Here is a 25779-nt window from a genome sequence, read left to right on the forward strand (position 1 = left end):
GCTGGGACTACAGCCCTTTGCTTTCTCTTTGTCTTTTGCTTTTCCGCTGTCGTCGCGGTGATGGGACTTTCGACTCCTGGCTTAGGCTCGCTGCGTTAGCCCTGTACCTTACCACGTGCCTGTCTCGGGGGCTTTATGGTGTCCGCAGCCCGGAGCAAAATGGGTACCCCCTAGTCGCGGCCAACAGGCGCAGTCCTCGAGTCTGAGGAAGTACCCAGGCCGCGGCCCCCTCCCACTTTAGATTGCAGAGACTTGAGATCATTAAGCTGGTTCTAGCTGATTCGAAAAACTTGTTTCTCTTGGGCAGGGGGTTAAGTAAAGTGCTAGACCGTGCAAATGATGGAAGGGCGTGCATTTTCCTGAAAAATTGCCGTTATTGCATGCGTTTAAGCTGACGCAGGCCTCCTACTTGCGTTTAAACCTGGTGGCCTTGGACTACTCAGACAGTCACTGTAAAACTGAAATGAAAGACAGGCCTCGAAAGTGTGACTGGAAACCTGATCCAGTTTAAATTCCCTCCTCAGATTGAGTGACAGCTATTTCTCCCGTTTGGAGGTGGTTCATTCTACCATGATGCAAACATTTCTGTTTGTTTTTTACCCCCGGCCTTTGGGAATGCCGTATCATTTTTTACAAAATTGGTTATCTTTTTGTGATGTCACATCTGTGGAAATAGAGTTGTTTGTAATTACAAAAAGGAGCCCCAATAGCAGAGTGGTTACGCGTTGCGCTTCTATCAGCAAGGTCAGTAGTTTGAAACCACCAACCACCCAGTGGGAGAAAGATGGAGCTTTCTACTCAAAGAGTTAGTGTCAGAAATTCACAGGGGCTAGTTCTACCCAGCCCTTGAGGGTTGCTCTGAGTCGGCATTGATTTAAAAAGCAGGCAGTGAGTTTGGTTTTTGAAATACGAAGGAATCCTGGGGGTGTTGTGGGTTAGGCCTAGGAGCTATATAGATATAATTCAGGTTTAAATTTCTGCTAATTTTAGGTTATAAATACAAGTACAACTAAAGAAGATACATCTTCCCAACTAACAGCACCACCAGGGTGCCTTAAAGAAGATATAGCTGATGACTATTTTAATTAAGCAGCCCTGGTGGCGCAGTCGTTAAGGCCTCAGCTGCTAACTAAAAGAACAGTGTTTGGAATGCACCAGCTTCTGCAAAACCAGCTCTGTGGCAGTCTCCTCTTTCTTAGAGGGGCTGCTATGATGTGCAGTTGATTGGGTGTCAGTGGGTTTGGTTGATTATTTGAATTTGAAGACTATTCCTTATTAGGAAATAGATGGCATAAATAGAGAAGATGGGGCTTTGATAATTGGATGATCACTTGTACTAGATGACCATTTCAAATAGTTCTGTGGAATTTTGGGGGGCGTGTTTTTTTGTTTTCTACCTATTTTGGCACCTGGAAATTTTCCTACCTCAAATGGTGAGTTATTGGTAACTGCCACTGAGTTGATTGAAAAACTCACAGTGATCCCCTATATGTCAGAGTAGGACATTGCTTCATAGAGTTGTCAAGATTGTAACATTTTGCCACAAGCAGTTCGCCCATCTTCTTAGTTACCTCTGGGTGAGTTTAAACTGCCATTCTTTTAGCTTGTGTTTTAACACCACCATTTGCCCTATCTGCTTTCCTTTGAAGCCTTCCACCCACTCAGGGAGTAGTGATTTCTTCTTCCTTGTTCCCGTAAGCAAGTTTGAGTAAATGTGTTGAATAAATGAAGCACTGTAACAATTCCAGTTCAAAAGTGTTATTTCTCTCTCCCCATTTTGCCAAGAGCCCTAGTCAAAAGCTCTGCTGGAGAAGGATGTGGCAGTCTGCTTCAGTATAGATTACAACTCTGTGGGGCAGTCCTGCTCTTTTTGTTCTAATTGTCTCACCAGCAATGGGTTCTACCCCTTTAGGCTAAGATTTGAAGGGTACTTAATGGCCATTAGGGTGCCGCAGTGACTCTTAAAACTTGTTGCCTTCTTGTTGCTTCTGACTTAGCGACCCTATGTTCAACAGAAGGACACACTGCCTGCTCTTGCCCATTCTGACAATTATTTCTATGTTTGAGCCTATTGTTGCAGTCACTGTCAGTCCATCTTTTCAAAGGCCTTCCTCTTTCTCGCCACCCCTCTACTTTAGCAAGTATGCTGACCCTCTCCAGGGTCTGGTCTCTGTGACATGAGATGAAGTCTCACCATCCTTGCCACTAAGAAGCGTTTGGCTGTACTTCTTCCAAAACAGATTTGTTTGTTCTTTTACTTTACCTAATTTGGATTCCCATTACCAAGGAAGATTTTCAGAAGTCCCTGCTTTAGACTTCAAACTTGTTGTTAGTGTCTTTTCATTTAAGCTAGAAAAAATTAACAGTTCCTTTTATTAAGTAGTTAAGTACAAAGAATTTATATTTGCATGTAGTTCTTAACTGCAATTTTTATTGCTAAAAGGAAGTAAACTTCCTGGGGATTGCACAACTTTTCGAACCTTGAAATCAGATTTGGTGCCATGCCACCATCATATCTTATTTCATGTCACTTTTCTTGTGGTAGCCCCCAATCCCAGATTCATATAGTTATGATGTCATTAAAAAGAATATAGAGCAGTCTACGCAGTTGAAACTAACCCCCTGAAGCTAGTAGTTTCTGTAACACCTGCCATAAAACACGTATTATACTGGTATGTCAAATGAGTTCATTGTGGGCCAGGACATCTCAGCACACAATTTGAAAACAGGGCTATATAATAATTTAGGGATTAGAAATAATAATGGATGTCCCTAAGTTATTTGCCAGTTTTAGTGCCAAGAGTGACTTTCATGGGTAAGATTATTGATATATTTGACTATCAGGACTACCCTACTACTCATAAACCAAACTCACTGCCATAGAGTTACTCCTGACCCATAGAGGCTCCATAGGACAGGATACGACTGCTCTTGTGGTTTTCTGAGACTAATGCTACAGCAGCGGTTCTCAACCTGGGGGTAGCGACCCCTTTGGGAGTGGAATGACCCTTTCACAGGGGTAGCCCGATGCATAACAGTAGCAAAACTACGGTTATGAAGTAGCAACGAAAATAACTTTTTGGTTGGGGTCTCCACAACCTGAGGAACTGTATTAAAGGGTTGCTATTAGGAAGGCTGAGAACCACTGCCCTATAGGAACAGAGAGTGTCGTCTTTCTCTGTCAGAATAGCTGGTGGTATCTAACTGCTGATCTTGCAGTTAGTACAACCTACTATGCCACCGTTGTTCAGAAACTCATATTATGCATGCGTTATATGTATTGCATAATTGTATGTGATGTTTATACTGGATAACTTTTTTAATGTTTTTGCTGCTGTGTGACTAATAAAAATTCATATTTGATATATGAAATTAAATGACACAGCCAAATTGTTTAAAAAGTCTTGGTCTTATTGTTTAAGAACATATCAAATTTTAAACATTCCAGGGTTGCTTTGAAATTTTACCATCGGTACCAATAATCAAACATGGAAAATTCTGGAAAAACTGATGAATGTGAGAGAATCTCTTTGGAAGAGACACAAGCATCAGAAAATTCTGAAGCAGAGTCTCCATCTGGTATTAATGAAAACACAACAGCTGAGATTGGGCCTTTAGAAAAAGCTACCTTGGAGCCAGAAGGCACCTCAACAAATAGAAAACTGGACCTTGAAGATGATTTTATAAAAGAGGATTCCAATTGTGGGAAAGATATTTCATGCAAAAAAAGAAAACTTGATGCTGAAATTGATCCAGAGGACAAAGGTTTTGAAAATGATGGCATTTCAAAGAAGAGGAAAGTACAAGCTGATGATGTTCCAACAAATGTGTCTTCCATTGGAGCTGGTGTTCAGCAGAAGAGAAAATTGGAACTTGAAGATGTTTCTGAAAAACAAAAAGTATGTTGAATCTGTTTTATTTTTAATGTAGTATGACAAGTTTAAATAAGGAATACTATTTTTTAACAAAACCTTAATATAAGAATGCTTTTAATAGGCTATTGTCTTGAGGCAAAGTGGACTTTTAAATTTTTACAATTATTCTTAGTTAGGTGAAACTTCCTCTGCTGATGAGTTAATTTTGTTATTTCAGAATGCTTGTTTAACTAGAACATGGATTCCCAAACTTCAGGGGGAAAAGACTACATAGGGCACTAGGGGGAACAGGTAGAAACTGTTATATTAATCACTGTTGTATTAAACTGTTGTATGTAATTATTATTAAAAATAATTTTTAATGTGGCCATTGAACATAGCCTTGAATTCTCCTTTCTTTACACATTATGTCATTTAATTATCACAACAATTTTATAAAAGAACTTTTAGCTATGATTACACTTTATTCCTTTGTAGGTGCTCCATCTATTGTTATTTATAGAACAAATTAGAACTTTGGAAGCGTATTGGGTTTATTAAAATTTGACAATATAATTATACCAATAATAGGGCAAGATGAAGCTATTAAACCCAAAGATGTTTTTAAAACTAGGAAATCCAGGGAAGCAATTTTTGATCATAATTGTCAGGATTTCTGTGGTTTGTGGCATAGTTAAGTGAGGTTTACCAATTTCCAGAGTTTTAGCTGTGTATGGGCCAGGTCCACTTTTAGGCTTATCTTTACTATATTCTGATCCTTCATTTTGTTCCATTCCTATTTTCAGAGCTTGGAAGAAGGGCATAGCTCAACAGTGGCTGCTCATTACAATGAACGTCAGGAAGTTTGTTTGGAGAAGCGTAGCCAAAGCCGTATTTTTTACCTCAGAAACTTTAATAATTGGATGAAAAGTGTTCTCATTGGTATGATTTAAAAAAATTTTTTTAGCTAATTTCTCATGTTTTCCTCCCCAAATGGTTGACTATACCAAACTCCTAGGTCTTTAATCTGTCTTAATTTAATAAAGTTGGAGAAATCCTTTTATTTACTTTTGTTTGAATATATAAGATATTAACAAGTACTTAGTTGATATGCATACTTAGAATAACTTGCTTTTTACCATCCAAAAAACAAAACCTATTGCCATTGAATTGAATGCAACAGCCTTAAAGAGTTTCTAAGCTGGTGAATCTTTACTGGAAACAATACCAACCTTTCTTCCATGTGGTGGCCAGTGAGTTTGACCCACCAAATTCATTTAGCAGCAGGGCACTTTAACTATTGTATCTCTTTAATTCCATTTAGCGCTAATAGGTTTGGAATGATGGGAGGGAATCCTTAGATGGTACAAACAGTTAGTTTGCTTGAAAAGTTGAAGGTTCAGTTCTAGTTCATCCAGAGGCTGAAAATCTACTTTTGAGAAATTAACCGTTCAAAACCGAGGGACAGTTTTCGAAGATGAGTTGTAATTGACTAAAAAGCAACTGGTTTTACTAGTTTGGGCCATATGATTTTAAAATGGTTAAAATGAGAATTGGTCACACTATTTTGAATACATTATAGTAATTTTCTATCCCCCTTTTGTTCATAATTTTTTTGTGTATGTTTCTTTTTTAAAAAAATCATTTTATTGGGAGCTCATACAACTCTTAACACAGTTCATACATACTTCAGTTGTGTCAAGCACATTTGTACATTCATTGTCCTCATCATTCTCAAAACATTTGCTCTCCACCCAAGCCCCAGGCATCAGCTTCTCATTTTCCCCCTCCCTCCCCACTCCCCACCCCCAATGAGCCCTTAATAATTTGTAAATTAGTATTTTGTCATATCTTACATTGTTTGATAACTCCCTTTACCCACTTTTCTGTTGTCTATCCCCCAAGTAGGAAGTTATATATAGATCCTAGTAATCAACTCCGCCTTTCCACCCCACCCTCCTTCAACCCTCCAGTTATCACCACTCTCACCACTGGCCCTGAAGGGATCATCTGTCCTGGATTCCCTGTGTTTCCAGTTCCTATCTGTACTAGTGTACACCGTCTGGCCTAGGCAGAATTGTGAGGTAGAATTGGGATCATGACAGTAGTGGGGAAGAAGCATTTAGGAACTAGAGGAAAGTTGTTTCATCATTGCTACAATGCACCCTGACTGGCTTATCTCCTTCCCCCAACCCTTCTGTAAGGGGATATCTAGTTGCCTATATATGGGTCTTGGGTCCCCAATTTGTACTCCCCCTCGCTCACAATGATTTACAATGTGGCCTTTAAGACCCCAGATGCTATATCTTTTTTTTGCCTCTTGATAGTCGGGCACCATCAGCTTTCTTCACCACATTTGCTTATGTACCCATTTGTCTTTATCGATCTTACATATGATTTTTTTGTTCTTTGATGCCTGATAACTGATTCCTTCGACACGTCATGATCACACAAGTTGGTTTGCTTCTTCCATGTGGGTTTTGTTGCTTCTGAGCTAGATGGCCACTTTTTTACCTTCAAGTCTTTTAAGTCCCTATGTGTTATATCTTTTGATAGTTGGGCACCATCAGCTTTCCTTACCACATTTGCTTATGCACCTGCTTTGCCTTCAGCGATTGTGTCGGGAAGGTGAGCATCATGGAATACCAGTTTAATAGAACAAAGTATTCTTGCATTGAGTGAGTACTTGAGTGGAGGCCCAATGTCCATCTGCTACCTTAATACTAAACTTATAAATATATACACACAGATCTATTTTCTCATTTTCTTATGTAAATATATGTACATATGTACATGCCTTTATTTTGAGCTCTATAAATGCCCTTTGCCTCCTAGCTCCTTCTTCTTATTTCCTTTGACTTTCCTCTTGTCCCACTATCATGCTCAGCCTTCATTTGGGTTTCAGTAATTCCTCTCGGTTACATTGCCCTTGATCATGCCCTACGAGGCCTCCCACACCGTCCTCACCACCGATTTGAATCATTTGTTGTTTCCTTGTCCCTGGGCTTGTTAATACTACTTCCTTTTCCCACACCTCCCCCCTCTCCCATGTCCCCCTTCACCCCCCCCACCCCGAACCATCTGTCCCATTTTTTTTCTCCTCCAGATTGTTCATCCAGCCTATCTTATTTAGACAGACCTGCAGAGATAATAACATGCACAAAAACAATACACAGCAAAACAAGTCAACAAAAAACCAATGACAAAAAAGACAGGCCTGTAGTTAGTTCAAGGACTGTTTGTTGGTTTTTAGGAGTGTTTTCCAGTCGAGTTTGATTGGGTGCCAGGACCTGGCCCCAAAGTCTATTTTTGGTATTCCCTGGGGACTTCTGTTGCCCATGCTTTTCTGTTGGACGCCCTTAGTGTTTTGCCTCTGTGTGGTGGGATCAGCTGGGGCACAATTCTCACACTCTCCAGTGTTGTCCCCTGTAGGGCTATGGGTCAGTGAGGGATGTCATGTCGCATAGTGGGACTGGCGTATGATCTTCTCTGTGGATTGGATGCTTTGAGCGGGACTATCATCCTCAAGTTTGGATGGGCCAGGATGTGCTCCACTCTCTTCCTTCCCCTCCATTTGCTCCCGTGAGCTCTGATCACACATGTCCCTCTCTCTGAGCTGTAGCTTCAGTGCTGTCTTCTGAAATAGATTCTTTTGAGGGGAGGTTCATAATCTTTGTTTCATTACAAAGTATTTATTTGTCAGTTGTCAGCCAGGGTAATTTTCTCTTTTAAGGCATTTTCTGAGTTGAGGCAGATTCTTTACCAATCTTAATTTCAACTTTTTTTTTTTTCTCCTTATCCTCAGTAATGCAGGTAAACTGTCATTGGGAGTTTATTAATATTATTTGTATGTGATTTATTAATTAAATAAATTCTTTTTTTATTAAAAGATCATTTTATTGGGGGATCTTACAGCCTTTATACCAATCTACATATCAATGTTATCAAGTACATTTATAAATATGTTGCCATCATTCTCTATAAACATTTATTTTCTATTTGACCCCTAGGGTTCAGATCCGCCCCCCATCCTCAAAACCCCCTGATAAATTATTGTTATTATTTTCATATCTTATACCAACCACTGTCTCTCCCCCAACCTCCTATCAGTTCCCTCTTCCTCCCCTCCTCTCCCCACCTTTCCTCTACCCTCATGGTATCAATACTCCCATTCCTGTCCCCGGATTCTGTGTGTCCTGAGCTCATGTACCTGTGCACATGCTCCGGTCTAACCCGCAGTGAAAGGCAGTACTGGGGTCATGATAGTGCAGAATGAGGGCACTTCAAGTTACCAGAGGAATAGTGTGTGTTTCATTGATGCTATATTGTGCCCTGGTTGACTTATCCCTTCTTTGTGACCCTTCTGTGAGGGGTGTTTCATTGTCTAAAGTTGGGTTTGGGGTCTCTGACCCCCCCCCTTGTTCTCAACAATATCGTTTCATTTTTCGTTTGTTTGTTTTGGGTCTTCTGATGCCTGTTACCTGATCCCTCCAACACCTCATGGTCACACAGGTTTGGGTGCTTCTTCCATGTAGGCTTGTTACTTCTCTACTAGATGGTCGCTTGTTCACCTTCAAGCCTTGAAGACCCCATACGTTATATCTTTTAATAGACAGGCGCCATCTGCTTTCTTCGCCACATTTGCTTAAGCACCCATTTTGTCTTCAGCCAGGAGGGTGAACATCACAGAATGCCAGGTTGTTAGAACAAAGTATTATTGTGTTGAGGCAGGGCTTGAGCAAAGGCTCCAAATACCTCATTGTATTGCCAATTTATATATTTATGTACATAGGCTAATACCTCTATTTTTATGAATTAATGTGTTTACATATGCAGCTACCTGTGTTTATAACTATCTATAGCTTTGCTTCCTGGACTTTTCCTCTGTTTCCATTTACCTTCCTCCTGTCCCACCATCATACTCACCACCTCTTAGTATTTCCTCTCAGCTAGATTGCTGTTGCTCCAACCTCCCCCAGGATCTCTACCACCTCCCCGTTGTTGATTTTCATTCCCTGATTGTTCCCTTGTTTGCTCACCACTCCCTTCCACCTCCTTGCCTAAGTCCCTCCAGAACCATTGGTCCTGGGTCCTGTTGCTTTGTCCTCAAGCTTGCTTCCCAAGTCTGTCTCATATAGGTAGGCAAAATCAACAATAACAGAAACAAAACAAAAATAAAAAAGATTGAATAAAAAGAAAAGGGAAAAAAAGGATAATAACTAGGTTAAAAAAAATAAACATACATAATTCCAGATGTATCTGCTGACGTTTATGACTGTCTCCCCACTGGTTCTCAGTGAATTCCGGTAATTGCCCCTAAAAAACTCTTTTTAATCCAACCATATTTTCAGATTGTACTTTTATTATGCTTTGTAATCAGGTAACAGATACTTTTTAAAAGACGGTAAATCAGATTAAGCAAAATTATCTCAGCATACTCAGGACATTTTGCCCTAATTAGCTGTTCCACCAAGTTGTTCATGACTACTTTGGTCTCAGCACCTGTGAGATGCAATCATTGCGTTGCTCTGTGCCAAGTTGATTCTCTGCCTCCTTCTCAAATACTCATTCACTTAGCATTCCTTTCTGTATTCTCTGTAATGTTTATAGCTTAGTAAATATTGCCATCAAGTTCATTCTGTCTTATAGCGCCCCTATAGGACAGAGTAGTAGAACTTTCTGTGTGGATTTTCTATGTACAAATCTTCACCTTGTAGTTCGCAACCCAACTCATAACTCACTACTAGTGTAGTAAATAATTGAGTACATTGAAAATAATATTTAATAATGATTTCCCCTCATTAGTCTCATTGTATAAAGAGATTGTATAATTGCTACTATTTTTCTTAATCTTTCAATATTAATGTTTATACTATAATAGTTTATGACAAAGTTAAATATGAAACGTGTGTTTCTGTTGAAGTTTAATAATGTGCAGACAGTGAGAAGCAGAAATATTTGCACAGAACATTCTATATGTGTGAAGTTGAAAATGTTATACTTACCAGTGATAAGGACAGGGAGTGATAATCTAGGATTAAGTGTTGTGTCAAGTTTAAGAATTACTAAATTCTTCATTTGTCTGAGAAAGTCCTTTAACTGGCATTCAAACCATTTACGAATTGACCTGTAGGAGCATCCATTTTATTCATTGGCCATTAGTATAACTTGGTAAGATCGAGATGAAAAGGTTCCATATTTACTTCAAGGTATTTAAGAATTCTGGTGAAACTAATGAGTACAGGTTTTTTCTAACCAGTTCATGTGTAGTTTTTATAGTAAGCCTGGCTCCTTTTGTAAAAATTAAACTCTACCATCCCACAGTTAGTTTGAGTGCTTGTTGTTAGGTGCTCTAGAGACGGCTCTGACTCATAGCAGCCCTGTGCTCAATGGAACGAAGCACTGCACAGTCCTGGGCCAGCCTCCCTGTTATGCCTCAGCCCGCTTGTGTAACCATTGTGTAAATCCACGTCGTTCCAATTTATTGAGGGCTTTCTCTGTTTTTTGTTGAATCTCTGTTTTAGCAAGCATGATGTCCTTCCTCAGGGACTGATCCCTCCTGATAACAGGCCCAAAGTGTAAGAGATGAATCTCGCCTTCTAAAGAATGTTTAGCTTTACTTCTTAGACAGGTTTGTTTGGTGCTCTGACCATCCTGAATGCTTTCAGTGTTCTTCACCAACACCATAATTCCAGTGCATCCATACTTCTGTGATCTTTCTTATTCGTTGTTCAACTTTCACATGCATAGGAGACCATGGCTTGGGTCAAGTGCACCTTAGTCTTCAAAGTTCTCAACCCTGTAAAAAGGTCTTTTGCAGCAGATTTGCCCAATGCTATCCATCATTCAGTTTCTTGACTGCTGTTGCATTCAGCATTGTGTATGGATGGATCCAAGTAAAATGAAATCCTTCGCAACTTTGTTCATCATGTAGTCTATGGTACACTTGTAAGGAATTTTGCTTTCTTAATATTTTGAGTTATATTCCATAATAAATGCTGTATTCTTTGATCTTTAAGAAGTGCTTCAAGTTAAACATGGTTTTCAGCTGTATTATCTGCATGTTGTAGGTTATTAATGAACCTATCCAATCCTGATTCATTGTCTTTACATAGTCCAGCTCTTAATTGATTGACTTAGGTCAGCGGTTCTCAACCTGTGGGTTGCAATCCCTTTTGGGTCGAATGACCCTTTCACAGGGGTCGTCTAAGATAATCAGAAAACACATTTCCAATGGTCTTAGGAACCGAGACACTGCTGCTCTATTCAAGCGGGTCCACCCACATGCAGATACACATCACATACAAGTACCTGGCATGAAGACTGTTACCCATGCTACACCATGCTTCAAGACAAAATTTCATTTATTTGTAATTATACATGAATATTTCACAATATATAATTACATACCGTTTTTGTGATTAATCACTATGCTTTAATTATATTCAATTTGTAACAATGAAAATACAACTTGCATATCAGATATTCACATGACAATTCATAACATTAGCAAAATTACAGTTATGAGGTAACAGTGAAAATAATTTCATGGTTGGGGTCACCACCACATGAGGAACTGTATTAAAGGGTCACTGCATTAGGAAGGTTGAGAACCACTGACTTAGGTGTATACTAAATACTTAGCTTTAGAAACAAAGCTAAAAAAATTCTGAATAACTAGTTTTTATCATGAACACATGTGTTGGGTTTTCTATTAATTAGAATTAATTAGCATTTTTAATCATTTTATTGGGAGCTCTTACAGATATAACAATCTACAATTCCTTTAGATCAAGCATGAGTTTACAATTACTACCACCATCATTTCAAAACATTTTCTTTCTTCTTGAACTCTTTGTTATCATAATTAGCATTTTTAAATGTCTGACTTTTAATGTTGAGTTGAATTCTGAAAGTAATCTTTAAAAACTATCTTATGTTCTATAATGTCACAGTCTTGTCTAATATTGGAAGATCAAATTAATTAACTTCATTTGTATTTTGAGATGTTTACCAAAATTATAAATTGACTTTATAAATGAATGTGTAATTGTTTATATTATGTGTGAGACATAGGTTAGTGTGTTATTAGAAGTAATAGTTTGTGCTTTGGTAAAAATGAACAAGATAATTTATTTTTACAAATTTCCCTTTTTTAGGAGAATTTTTAGAAAAGGTACGACAGAAAAAGACACGTGACATTACTGTTTTGGACCTGGGATGTGGTAAAGGTGGAGATTTGCTCAAATGGAAAAAGGGAAGAATTAACAAGCTAGTTTGTGCTGGTAAGACGAATGAATGGTGTGACAATGTATGATTTGTGTTCAGCCAGGTGAAGGATTTTATTACTACTATGAAACTGTGGATAAGATCACGAGGCTCTGTACAAGATGGAGAATTTTTAAAAAATGAGACCTCAGACATTAATGGTAGATCACTAATAAGGGTAAGGAGCCTGGGGTAGCCCATGCTTTCTCAAGGAAGGAAAATATCAAACGTGGAAATACCTCCACTGGCCAAAGATTGCACAATTTGGAAATCAAAAGGAAATATGATTGCAGTGGATTGAAATATCCAAGGAATAAAACCTCACTGATCATTGTTGTAGATTGCTGGGAAGCATACTCATTAGTCAGAAATGCATAAATTAAGGAAGTGGCATCAAACATTTATTATGAATATTATTTGATGTAAGGGAATATTTGTTAAGGAAAGTTTCATGATTAATGGAAAGTTATAGATAATAAAACAAAAATAATATTAAACCATTGTTTTCTAACACTTGATGAAATGATAGATCTAGTCAACAGTCATAAAAAGATGCTAAAAATTTAAGATTGATAGTAATTTGACAACTCAAAGAATGATCAGTCTTGCCCCTGAAAGTGGGACGAGCTGGCATTTTGCCCTTTCTGATGCTATTGACAATAGGAAGTGCCCTCCGCCATCTATGAGTGTCTAACTGAGCAGTTCTCAAAAACCTTTGTTTGTTTTAATATATATGTAAATCATTTTATTGGGGTTCATACAACTTATCACAGTCCATACATACATCAGTGAGAGTTTTCATGTACAAAGTTCATATCTGTTGGTATTTACTGTAACTTCCAATTTAAAAAATAATTTCTGACTCATTAAAAGATAAAATTTACTAAAATATTGTGGTGACAGTTATGCAACTCTTCCTGATATTCTTAAACTACTGAATTGTATGATGTGAATTATATGTGAATAAAACTGTTGGGGGGGAAAAGTAAATAAAATAAAACAGCCCAAGGTACATAAAGTAAGCATTAACAGTATTTAAAGAGAAATGGATATATCCACAACAATATTAGGAAACTTTTTCACATTCATGACTTTCAAAGACAGATGGGGCTTTCTGATCTTGTAAACAGTTCAAGAGTCCCCAGCAGCTTCATATGAATCAGCCTTGATTCGATGTCAGTGGGTTTGGTTTTTTGGAGTGAGGGTCCTGAAGGGAGGATGGGCAGAAATGAGGAGCTAACAACATGAATACGGGAAGAAAATGCTCTAAAATGTACTGGTGGTGATTGCACAACTCTTAATATGATTGAATGATTGATGTATATGCCAAGAAAACTTTAAAAAATACTTAGCCATTGAAAACCCAGTGAATCAGGAAATATTGTTCAAGAATGGAGCTGGTTTCTTTGGACATCGTCATCAGAGCAACTGATCTCTAGAGAAGAGCATCCTGTTGGGTCAAGTAAAGGGACCAGCAAAGGCAAAGGAGATTTCCTTAGTGAGATCAACTGTCATCACGGCCACAATGGAGTTAAATGAGTTAGAACAACCCGTTCCCAATCTGTCGGTCGCGACCCCTTTGGCGATTGAGCCACCCTTTCACAGGGGTTGCCCGATTCATAACAGTAGCAAAATTACAGTTTTGAAGTCGCAACGAAAATAATGTTATGGTTGGGGGATCACCACAAATGAGGAAGTGTATGAAAGGGTCGTGGCATCAGGAAGGTTGAGAACAACTGCTCTAGAAGATAGTGCATGACCAAGCAATATTTTGTTCTCATTCATGTGGTCACCTGATTCAAAGACAGCCAGATGACAACTAACAACCACAAGTCTTCACTTTTGAATAAGTTCAGTAGAAAATAGATATTTACAAAATCAATTATAACATTGGGTTTTATAATTCAAATTTGAGTATTTGCATTTGACTGTAAGCATTTAAAAAGCATGTTAGGACTTTTCTGTTACCCACTACCTTTTAAAAATTAATAGGACATTCACATTAGAACAACTTTTCCTTTATATTTTGAAGGAAATAAAGTTTTTCCTTATGAGTGAATTTCATGTCACATTTTGGATTAATTTCTAGATTTTTGCTATTTAAGCATTTCCGTGTTCTCATTCCTCAGTCTGTGGGAGTGTGCTAACAGTTTGTCATCCCTCTCCAGATATTGCTGATGTTTCTGTCAAGCAGTGCCAGCAGCGGTATGACGACATGAAGCATCGCTGTCGTGACAATGAGTATATTTTTAATGCGGAATTTGTAACTGCTGATTGTTCAAAGGTACTGTTGTATTTTAATTTGTATTATAGTCTTAGTTTGGGTAAACGATTTGCTTTAGAAATCAATCCCTTTTGTTGTTTTTTATGTCCTTTAAGGCATAAATTGTAGGATATGTGTTTTTAGTTTCAACCAGAAATTTAATTATAAATTAAAAGACCAATTGGGCTCTGCAGAGTTTCTTATTTTAATGTGAGCTGCTGAAATTATTGGTGCTTTTATGTTTCATCCATTTTCTACTAGTTTAAAATATAGCAATTTGATAGCATGCTTTATTCATCTGATAATTTATTTGAGGAGTTTGTCAACATATCAGAAGCTTGATGTACCTTCCAGCTATTTCTGAGTCTTCTATCAACAAGTTTTAAAACTGCAGAAGTCTCTCACCTTAAACTTAATGTTCTTTGACTTAGCAGCTCATTAAACTATTGATATTTAGCCATATATATTTTGTTTGGTGTTTTGAAAGAAAGTATACTACTAGAAAGTCAGAAACCTTTACAATGCCCTTATTTTGTTTTTAAATACCAGAGCCCAGTCTCCTTTAAGTGGCTGGCTTGATTGGTTAATTTTTTTCTCTTTTACCCACACCAGGTTCCCTCCTCAGACCCACTCACCCCCTTTTTAAGTTACTATACAGTTTTGCTAGACTGGGATCTTTATAGGAGCAGTTCATCAGGTCTTTGTCCTTAGTGAGCTACTGAGTAGCTTCAAACTTCCAACTTTCAGTTAGCTCGCTTGGGTTTTTTTCCCATGAGATCCTAAATTCTAGAAATTAATTAACTGCAAGATTTTATCAGTATTGTAGTTACTTGATGATGTTGTTAAATAAGCATTGGGCTGCTAACCCTAAGTTGGCAGCTCAAATCCATCATTTGTTGGGTAAAGATGACGGTATCTGTTGCTATAAAGGTTTACTGCCTTGGAAATCTTACATAAGGTCATTAGGAGTATAAATCTTGACTTGATAGCAGTGGGGTTTGGGTTGGGGAGTTACTTTATGATGCTAACCCACTTTAATTTGTTTCAGGAACTTTTAACCGGAAAATTCCTTGATTCAAAAATGTTCTTTGACATCTGCAGTTGTCAGTTTGTTTGTCATTACTCATTTGAATCCTATGAGCAGGCTGACACAATGCTTAGAAATGCTTGTGAGAGACTGAACCCTGGAGGCTATTTTATTGGTACCACACCAAATAGCTTTGAACTGATGTAAGTATTATAGGTTAAAAATGACTCAGTAATAAAATTGGTAATAGTTTATTAGAATTAGGGTTTACAAAGCATGTACTCTAGTAATTTTTACTGGAAAATAGTTACATTTTTCATAAGAAGTTATGAATGTACCATTTCTCTTAATTATGCCAATTATTGTACCTTGAGTTAGTTCCAACTCCATAGTGCTGAAGAGCTGTCATCGTTACACTAGCAGATCACCAGGTCTGTTTGTTTATGAAGTCACAGTATGGATTCGATCCACAAATCTTTCTGTTAGTACGTCAGTGCTTTAAATATTTCATCACCAGGACTTCTTCCCAAATAGACCACTTAAATTTGCATGATCGATTAATGTGTAACTATTTGTTGAGTTGATGTATATGTTTATAGTTCATTAAGTGCTGATAATATATTTGAGTAAATATTTAAATTCTATGTTCAAAAGAAAATTGCAGATGAACTTTTAAACCTTAGCCCATTTGTAAATTGGACATGATGGTGCATCAAGGTAGAGATTATAGAGGCAGGCAAACTGTAGATAAGATACTGAAGCACAGAGATTGAACTGTCAGGATACTGGGTTTATTTCCAGCCTAATTTTATTAATGAGATTATTAACATTCTTTAATTATATGGCCTCTTGAAGGTACTTCAAATTCCACTGATGAAACTAAACAAATGTATTTTTAAATTCACGATATAGTTTTATTATATGTATAATCTGATCAAAATAAATTTGTATAGCAATCAGAGCTAATAACGGTTTTAACCTTTTTCTTTTGGGGGGTGGGATGGGATTTAACCTTTACAGAAAACGCCTTGAAGCTTCAGAAACAGAATCATTTGGAAATGAAATATATACTGTGAAATTTCAGAAGAAAGGAGATTACCCATTATTTGGATGCAAATATGATTTCAACTTGGAAGGTGTTGTGGATGTTCCTGAATTCTTGGTCTATTTTCCATTGCTAATTGAGTAAGAATCCCATTAATCTGTTATTCTCTTTTTGCTTTATAAGGGATAAAAGGGGTAGCCATATATTTATGTCTTACCATAATTTTTAAATTGAGACCCAAAGAAAGCATAGCCTTATAAAGACTGTGTCCTCAGACCCAGGGTTGATGGCGTAGGTCTCCTACAGCCTTACCTAATCTGTGGATAACAAAGGAAGCCCAGTGCCTTCAACTTGTGGCAAAAAAATAGCCGACACTGCAAGCAGTAACCGCTGGCAGCTCAGATGAGCAAGGGAGTTTGAAAAGGTTCACGGAAATGGACTTAAAAGGCAATGGAATTTTCCTACCTGCTTTTGAAGCACCTTCAATGAATGTTCATAAATCAAAGATCCGCTTTTAAATGGAATCTTTGTAATGGAAATCTGTAGTTTTGAAATTGCCTGTCTGACAGGTACTGTTGGGAATAAAATCCTGATGCAGGAATGTGTTCACCATGCACCTCAGTCCCTAGGAGTCTTGGCAAACCAGAGACATGGGAGAAGTTAGGAGGACTTGTAGTTGTCAGGTGAGGCTTCTGATGCACCTTGATCTTGGAGTTTCCTTGATGGAGAGAATATGACAATTAAGTTAAATATAAACCATGTCATAGTCTACTGATCTTGATTTTCCCCTTAATTTTTTAAAATATTAATTAGGGAGCAGCTTTATTGTCTGCGTGATTTTGGTTGGTAAGTATTTGAATTGTGAAAACTAGGGATGAAGGATTTTCAGGAGTTTTACAATAGAAACATTCTATGTAGCATGTTAGAAAATTAAAGAGCACTGTGATGTAGCATTAACACCCTAGTAGTGCAGTGAGTTTAAGTTTTGGGCTACTAACCATTAAGTTGGCTATTCAAACACACTAGCTTCTCTGTGGGAGAAAGTTGAGGCTTTTCTTTTCCCATAAAGATGTATAATTTTAGAAATCCTTAGCAGCAGATCTATTCTGTCATATAGGATTGCTTTGAATCTTCATTGATATGATGATGGCAGATTAGTGATTTAGCATAAGGAAAATATATGCATAATTTGTAGACAAAATGGTAAAATTAATTTTAAATCACTTTTTATTTTTGTGTTACAATTAGTAAACTTTGGGGAAATATTACTATGCTTCAACTATGCTTCAATTTTTTAAAATCATTTTATTGAGGGCTCATACAATTCTTATCACAATCCATACATATATCCATTATGTCAAGCACATTTGCACATTTATTGCCATCATCATTCTCAAAACATTTTCTTTCTACTTGAGTCCTTGGTATCAGATCCTCAGTTTTCCCTCTCCCTCCCTGCACCCCCTCCCTCCCTCCCTAACCCTTGATAATTTATAAGTTTTTATTTTGTCATGTCTTACACTGTTCGAAATCACCTTTCACCCATTTTTCTGTTGTCCGTCCCCAGGGAGGGGACTATATGTAGATCCTTGTGATCAGTTCTCCCTTTCTACCCCAACTTCCGTTCACCTTCCCAATATCACCACTCTCATGGTGGGTCCTTCAGGGATCATCTGTCCTGGATTCCCTGTGTTTCCAGTTTCTATCGGTACCAGTGTACATCCTCTGGTCTATATGCTTCAATTTTTCAAAGAAGAAATTAGACAAATATTTTCAGTATACTACTGTTGTATTTTGACTTGTTTAATGAAGGTGGTGATTTTAGTGAACCCACAAAAGATAAAAATCAAAGTTATGTTTTAATGCAAAGTAAGCACAACCAGTCACTTGTAATTGAAATGACCTAATAATTTTAAGTTTATATAGTTACAGATTTTTAAATTATTTATTAAAATAGGTAGTAGAGGAGACCTATAGAAGATTTTGAAATGTTCTTTTGCCACTTCATTAAGAAACTGAACAAAAATATAATTGTCTTTTATGTGGCATAACCTATTGAAATAGGTTAAACTTTGTCTCAGTTTTCTGTGTAATTTCTTCCTCTCCTTTCCTTTTTGCCTGAAACCATCTGTAGATTCCTTATGTCATCTACAGCTAAGTAAATTTGTACAAATAATTTACACAGGGAGAGGGATAGTAGAATATAAAAAGGAGGTAAGTTTATTTTGGGACTTATAGAAGACACTTCTGAAAAATGACATTTAAGTCAATAGCTAAAGATACGTAGGTGAGAGTCATTTGAAGACTGAATGGAATATTCCAAGGAGAGGGATAAAATGTATAAAAGCCCGAAGTGGGAAAGCACTTGGTAGATTCAATGTACTAAAGGAGAGCCTTTAACTGTCTCTGAGGGTGTGAGGGGCTGAATGGCTCAAAGTGAAGGAACATTTTTTTTTTCTAAATGAATGGTCACATTGTTTAAAGGCTTTTAAATTGTGTCCAGAGCATACCAGAGCCTAGGAAAGATCTTACAAGGGAAGGGACAGAGCCAGGTACATAATTTTGAAAGCTTAATCTGACTACAGTTAAAAATTGGATGAAGTTTAAGAATGGAACCAGAAAAACAAGCTATTGGGCTAGTAGATTGCCCAAACTGACTTAGTATGGTGATTGAAAAGTAGACTGGAGTCAAACGAATGGTGGTAGGAAGTGAGATTATTTGGAGTATGTTATAGGTAAAATGGTAAAGATTTTGTGGTGTGTTAAACATAATGGGTATAGGAGAGAGGAAGATGATTCTGATAGCTCCCAGATTTCTGGTTTGAATCATTAGATAACCAAAAAATTCAGCCATTGAGTGGATGCTGACTCATAGTGACACCTTATAGGACATTTTCTGAGATGGTAGATGTTTACGGGAGCAGAAAGCCCTATCTTTCTCCCAGGAAGCAGTTGGTGGTTTCAGACTGCCAGCCTTGCAGATGACAGCCTGGCTCAGGCCCATTAGATAGGCGTGCTAAAACAGCAAAGCTTGTCAGAACAATCTGATGGGGTTCAGCTTTGGATATGGGATGTTGGAAAATATCTGTAACACATCCAGTGGAGATTTCTAGTAAGTGCTGGAATAAATAAGTCTGATCAAGAGAAGGGGTCTGCAGATAAACCACAAGCATGTAAAGGTTGGAGTATGAGTTAGGGCTCTGGGACCATACTTTCAGAACCTTCACATTTTAAAGCTAGGTGAAAAAGGAATCTGAAATAGAAGCAGCTCAAGACATTTTCCAGATAATCTGAGATAAAATAATACTTTAAGCTGCTTTCAGTGCTGCTTTGAAGTTCAAATAGGGGAAATAAGTAAGCAATAGAAAAGTTTTTCCCTGAAGTTCATCTCACAGCCACATGACACTTTCTTCTTCCTGACCTATATTGTTATTTTGATCGAGCTTTCTGGCTACCCACTGATATTCCAAATACCTATTGCCTTATAGTAGTCATAATTATTGGTTGCAACCCTTAATTACCCAACTGTCTTTATCACCCAACTGTGATTTTATGAAGGAAATACTAGCTATTTAACCTATAGACTATCACTGTTTTGCAAAAGCAAGCTACTGAGCATTTAGAAACTTTGGGGAAGTCTTTTAGTTAAATACTCTTTTTTTTTTTTTAACAGAATGGCAAAGAAGTACAATATGAAACTTGTCTACAAAAAGACATTTCTGGAGTTTTATGAAGAAAAAATTAAGAATATTGAAAATAAAATATTGCTAAAACGAATGCAGGCACTGGAGGTAAGTATTTTTTAAAGATATAGCTATTTCAGTTCATTAGTGGACCTATTTGGCTATTTAAAAAATTATTTTCAAGGCCGTGTATATTGTAGATACTTATAAAAGCATCTAGGTTATTTATGTTTGCTCTATACTCTTCAGCACCCAGTACAAAGCTTCACAGAGAAACCTTCTGTGGTTGCTACTTAGTAAATACTGATAATAGTGCAGGCTACAAGTAGTATAGAGAAAAATGACTCCATATCTGGATACCCCATATCGCAGTAAAACTGGGCTCAACAGGGTTTTCTTTTTAAAAATTTAATATTTTAGTGTGACTTTGGATAGATGTTTACACAGGATCCAATTCAATTTCAATGCAAATTGTTCAGTAACATACATTATTTACATTCTGCAGGATGCAGGAACATTCTCCTTTCCATTCTGGATTTAATTTCCATTAATCTAGTCTTCTGGTTCCTTTACATTTTCATCTTTGTTTAAAAGACATTGCTGACTATTCTCAGGTGAATTTTTAAAGTAATACAGTACTTCTAGTAGATAAAGTACTTTCTGAGCCAATTTATTAATTTAACCACAAGATTACCTCATAGGTTAGTTTTTGTTAAAGGTTTTATTTTTTATGGCTATAGTCTATAGTTACAGTCATCCAGTAACAACCAATCTAGTAAGTCTGCCCTCCGCCATCACCCCCTGGAAAATTTGAGATTCTATTGTATATTTTCTCCCCATTCTGCTGACGTTCATCTATTGTGGCCTTAAGGAGAACTGTGGGTAGTGGTAACCAGACACCTCTAGTTCTTCTGGTTATCGGGTGGATGTGGACCATTTGCTCATGGCTCATGTGGATCATTTGTCATATAGACTATCTTCTTATTTAAGTATTTGATATTCTTCTTTTGCATGAGACAAATAGACTGCGCGTATCTTAGGTAGCCATAGGCAGCCTTTTCAGACCTAATACACACAGCACAGTAGGATGTAGAGCATCATTATGAACTATTTTATGCCAGCTGACCCAGATTTTACATAATATTGCAGTCCTGATCTTTCAAACCAGGAAAACCAGCCTCAAAGGATATTGGGCTAAGTGAAAGAAGTGTTTGTTGCTATGCTCTCTTTAAGCTTCATGTATATACTGTATATAGACTCAAGTGTAAGTCAACCCGAATATCCACCGAGGCACCTAATTTTACCACAAAAACCATTAAATATGTGCTGGGGAAAACTTGGCTTATACTCGAGTATATACGGTAAATATAGAGAGAAACATAATGAGATATAAAGATATATATGGCTCAGTTCTCTATGATACAACCTAACAGAACTGCTGGATCATATATTTTTCCTTCTGTTGCTAAATTTTTAAAGGAATTGCCATACCAGTTTCCACAATGATTGTACCATTTTATAATCCCAACTGTCAGTACATGGGGTTCCAGTCTCTCCTCAGTCTCACCAGCATTTGTTGTTTTCTGTTTTTGGAATTTTGCTCATAATATGAGATCTCAGTGTTCTTTTTTGGTTTTTAATCATTTTATTGGGGGCTCGTATAACTCTTATCGCAATCTATACATACATCCATTTTGTCAAGCACATTTGTACATTTGTTGCCATCATCATTCTCCAAATATTATCTTTCTACTTGAGTCCTTGGTTTCAGATCTTCATTTTTCCCCTCCCTGACAAACGCTTGATAATTTATAATTTATTTTGTCATGCCTTACACTGTCCAATGTTTCCCTTCACCCACTTTTATGTTGCCCATACCCCAGGAAGGGGGTTATATGTAAACCCTTGTGATCTGTTCCCCCTTTCTACCCCACCTTCCCTCCACCCTCCCAGTATTGCTACTCTCACCACTGGTCCTGAAAGGTTCATCTGTCACGGATTCCCGCGTTTCCAGTTCCCATACGTACCAGTGTACATCCTCTGGTCTAGCCAGATTTGTAAGATGGAATTGAGATCATGATAGTGGGGAGTCGGGGGGAGAGGAAGCATTTAGGAACTAGAGGAAAGTTGTATGTGTCATCCTTGTTATACTGCACCCTGACTGGCTGGTCTCCTCCCCTCAATGTTTTTTTGATTCGCAGTTTTCTATTAGCTAATGATTGGGAGCATTTCTTTGTGTGTGTTTTTGTGTACTAAATGCCTTCTTTGCTGAAGTGCCTGTTTATATCCTCTGCCCGATTTTTAATTAGATGATTTTTGCGTGTGTTGTTAAGGTGTTAAAATCTCTCTAAATTTTAGTGATTGGTTCCTTGTCTAATAATGTTGTTTACTTTTGTCCCCTGCTAGCCTAGGTTCTCTTAACAATAATGTTTTTCACTCTCTATTATGAATTAAGGGGAGACAGACGAGACTCTACACTTACATCCTTTAATTTTTTAAAAAATCCTTTAATTTTGCTTTGCTTTTAATTTGATGATTAGTTTTTCCATCTCTTCAATAAATGGTGATGAAATGTTGATAGAGATGGAATTTATCTGTAGATTCCTGAAGGTGATATATGACATTTTCCAGTTTGGGTCTTCCTGTCCATAAGTGTGAGGAGCCCTGGTGGTGTAGTGGTTAGGCATTGGGTTACAAACCGCGTAGCCAGTGGTTTGAAGCCACCAGCAGCTCCAAGAGACAAAGCAAAGACTGGATTTTCTATTCCCTTAAATACTTAATCTTGGAAATCCAAAGGGGAATAAATTTAACTAGAGATTTTAAAAAACCCTGTCTACAGAAAACCTCAAAACACTATTAAAAGAAATGAAAAGAAGTCAACACAAATGGTTGTTCCACCCTTATGGACAAACCCAAAGCCCAGAGGATCAGAGAGCCAGATATAGGATCTGGACACATCAAAAAGGCAAACAAGCTTTCCCATAGCATCTATTCGTATTGGAAGCAGGCCATGCTCCCAAATGAAATGTTCTTTTAGTTGACTGCCCTTAGCAGATCTCATATGGAAATAATTACATTATGTTAGATTTCGTCATGGTGGGGATTACTAGTTTTTTGTTTTTATATTAAATACTTTTATTGGGGGCTCTTACATCTCTTACCACAATCCATACAGTCATTCATTGTGTTGAGCACATTTCCATGTATGCTGCCATCACTATTTTCAAAGCATTTTCTTTCTACTTGAGCCTCCTCGCTTTTCCCCTTCCTTCCCCCGCCCGCCCCCCCATGAAACCTTAATAAGTTGTAGATTATTATTTGCATATCTTATATTGTCTTCTGTCGCCCTTCACCCACTTTTCCGTTGTTCGTTCCCCTGGGAGAGGGTTATTCTCACTGTTGGCCCTGAGGGGTTTATCTATCCTGGATTCCCTGTGTTTTAGACTCTTAGCTGTAGCAATGTGCATTTTCTGGCCTAATCTGATATGTAAAGTAAAATTGAGGTCATGATAGTTGAGGGAAGGGAGCATTAAAGAACTAGAGGAAAGTTGAATGTTTTATCAATACTATACTATACTATACTGCACCCTGACTCATCTATTTATTGTGAACCTTCTGTGACCCCAATTGTCTATTGTGACCCCAGATGTCTACAGATGGGATTTGGGTCTCAACTACACACACACACACACACACACCACCACCACCACCACCACCACCACCACCACCACCACCACCACCACCACCACTGCCTCCTCCATTCACATTGGTATGATTTTGTTCTGGGATTACTAGGTCTTTCCTGTTAAATAACTGAGTCTTCTGGTTCAGCCAGATTGAAAACAACCTTATATAGTATGTTACTATTGAGAATCTATTGACTAGAATTTTGTTGAGATTTTTTTTATGTCAGTATTCATGAGAAATACTGATTTACAATTTTCTTTTTCAGTAGTATCCTTACCTGGTTTGGGAATCAGATTTACGGTTGCTTCATAGAATGAGTTTGGAATTATTCCTTCCTTCAGTATGTTCTGGAACATTTGAAGTGGAGTCTGGGCAGTGTTGTTAGGTAAATGTTGAACTGTTAGCCATAAGGTGGTCAGCTCAAACCCATCAACTGTTGAGAGAAGGCTATTTGCTATCATAACGGTTTACGGCCCAGAAACCCTCTAAAGGTCAAAGTAGAATTGGTGTCAACTCTCCTCTAAGCGTGTATTAGAATTTGCCAGTGAAGCCACCTAGGCAAGGACTAAATTTTCTCAGGAGTTAATGACCTGCTCAATATTTTGTCATATGTCTGCTAAAATTTTATATGTGTTAATTTGAGTCATTTCTATTTCTAGAAATTTATCCAATTCTTGTGTTTTCATGTTTGCTGGAGTACAATGCTCTTTTGTTCCTTGCTTTTGATTGGTTCTGACTTACAATAAACCTTTATACAACAGTTCGGAACACTGCCCTACACCAACCTCCCAATTGTTCCTATAGCCCATTGTTACGGCCGCTAAATTATCTTGTTGAAGATCTTCCTCTTTTTTGCTGATACCCTGTTCCACCAAGCCTGATACTCTTCTCCAGGGAGCACACCCTCCTGATCCAACACATATGAGAGAAAGTCTTAAAATCCTAACTTCTAAGGAGCATTCTGGCTGATAGCTTTCAAAACAAATTTGTTTCTTCTTTTAGTCCATGGTATATTTTAATATTCCTAACACCATAATTAAAATATATCAAGTCTTCCTTGATGTTCCTTATTATCTGGTTTTTACATGCATATGAAGTGATGGAAAATACCAAGGCTTTGATCGGCAGACCTTAGTTTTCAAAGTGACCTCTTTGCTTTAAGAGGTATTTCGCAGCAGATTTTTCCAGTTCAGTATGTCATTTTTGGTGATTGTTAGTTTTCCTAGATTCGTACTTCATGGATTACACATTTCAGTTAATGTTTGCAGCTGTTTCTTTTTATTATTAGTTATGTCACGTCAGCAAGTGAAGGGCCCAGAGGCTTTGCCACATTGGTAAGGTTGTCAAAACATTCCTGTCATATTGTGCTTGCATCCTTGCTTACTTAGGGTGGAAGAACCCTCTGAAACCTAAATTGTCCACTCAGTAACATGCTTTATTGTTTTAAGTGTTTATTTTCTATATTGTAGAATTAGTGTTTACATTTGTCTAAGAGAGCGAAAAATTGTATACATCCATCCATATGGGTACATAGGAAGGTAAATAAAAAGATATTGATTCTAGTGTTCCAATTCATATTTGCAGTGTTATTCCAAACCAAACATGTTTCTGTGATTGTTAGATGGCTGCAGACAAGTTTTCTTAGTGATAGATTTATCATACTTTCCTTAAGAGTGCCTTCAAAAAGCAAGTAAAGTCAAATTAAAAGTGTCTTCTAAGAAACTCTATGAGCCAGTTAAATTCAAGGCAGAAAGATCAGCTGAGAAGGCTATGATGACTGTTTTGGGGAACTCTGAAGGTGTAATCTTGAGAAACCAAACTCACTGCCATCGAGTTGTTGACAACTCACAGTGACTAAATAGGACCGGATAGAACTGACCCTGTGAGTTTCCTAGACTAACATTTTTCAGGAGTAGAAAGCCCCATCTTTCTCTCGAGAAGCAGCTGGTGGT

At 37.6% G+C, this 25779-nt stretch overlaps 1 protein-coding gene across 2 annotated transcripts in view; it reads left to right on the forward strand.

Annotated features, from left to right (window-relative positions):
- The window catches only part of RNMT (RNA guanine-7 methyltransferase), a 43643-nt gene that overhangs the window by 101 nt on the left and 17763 nt on the right, over positions 1-25779 (forward strand). Inside the window, exons 1-8 of one of the 2 annotated variants that reach the window (XM_075529904.1) lie at positions 52-744; positions 3449-3899; positions 4661-4796; positions 12014-12139; positions 14291-14406; positions 15434-15615; positions 16433-16597; positions 20131-20248. In XM_075529904.1, the coding sequence (XP_075386019.1) occupies positions 3489-3899; positions 4661-4796; positions 12014-12139; positions 14291-14406; positions 15434-15615; positions 16433-16597; positions 20131-20248 (1254 nt within the window). In that variant the 5' untranslated portion in view covers positions 52-744; positions 3449-3488. Of the gene's footprint in view, positions 1-51; positions 745-3448; positions 3900-4660; positions 4797-12013; positions 12140-14290; positions 14407-15433; positions 15616-16432; positions 16598-20130; positions 20249-25779 lie in introns of those variants that run through there. The other variant, XM_075529903.1, reaches the window with a different exon arrangement.

Source organism: Tenrec ecaudatus, chromosome 13 (assembly GCF_050624435.1).
Source record: "Tenrec ecaudatus isolate mTenEca1 chromosome 13, mTenEca1.hap1, whole genome shotgun sequence".
Taxonomy (NCBI): Eukaryota; Metazoa; Chordata; class Mammalia; order Afrosoricida; family Tenrecidae; genus Tenrec; species Tenrec ecaudatus.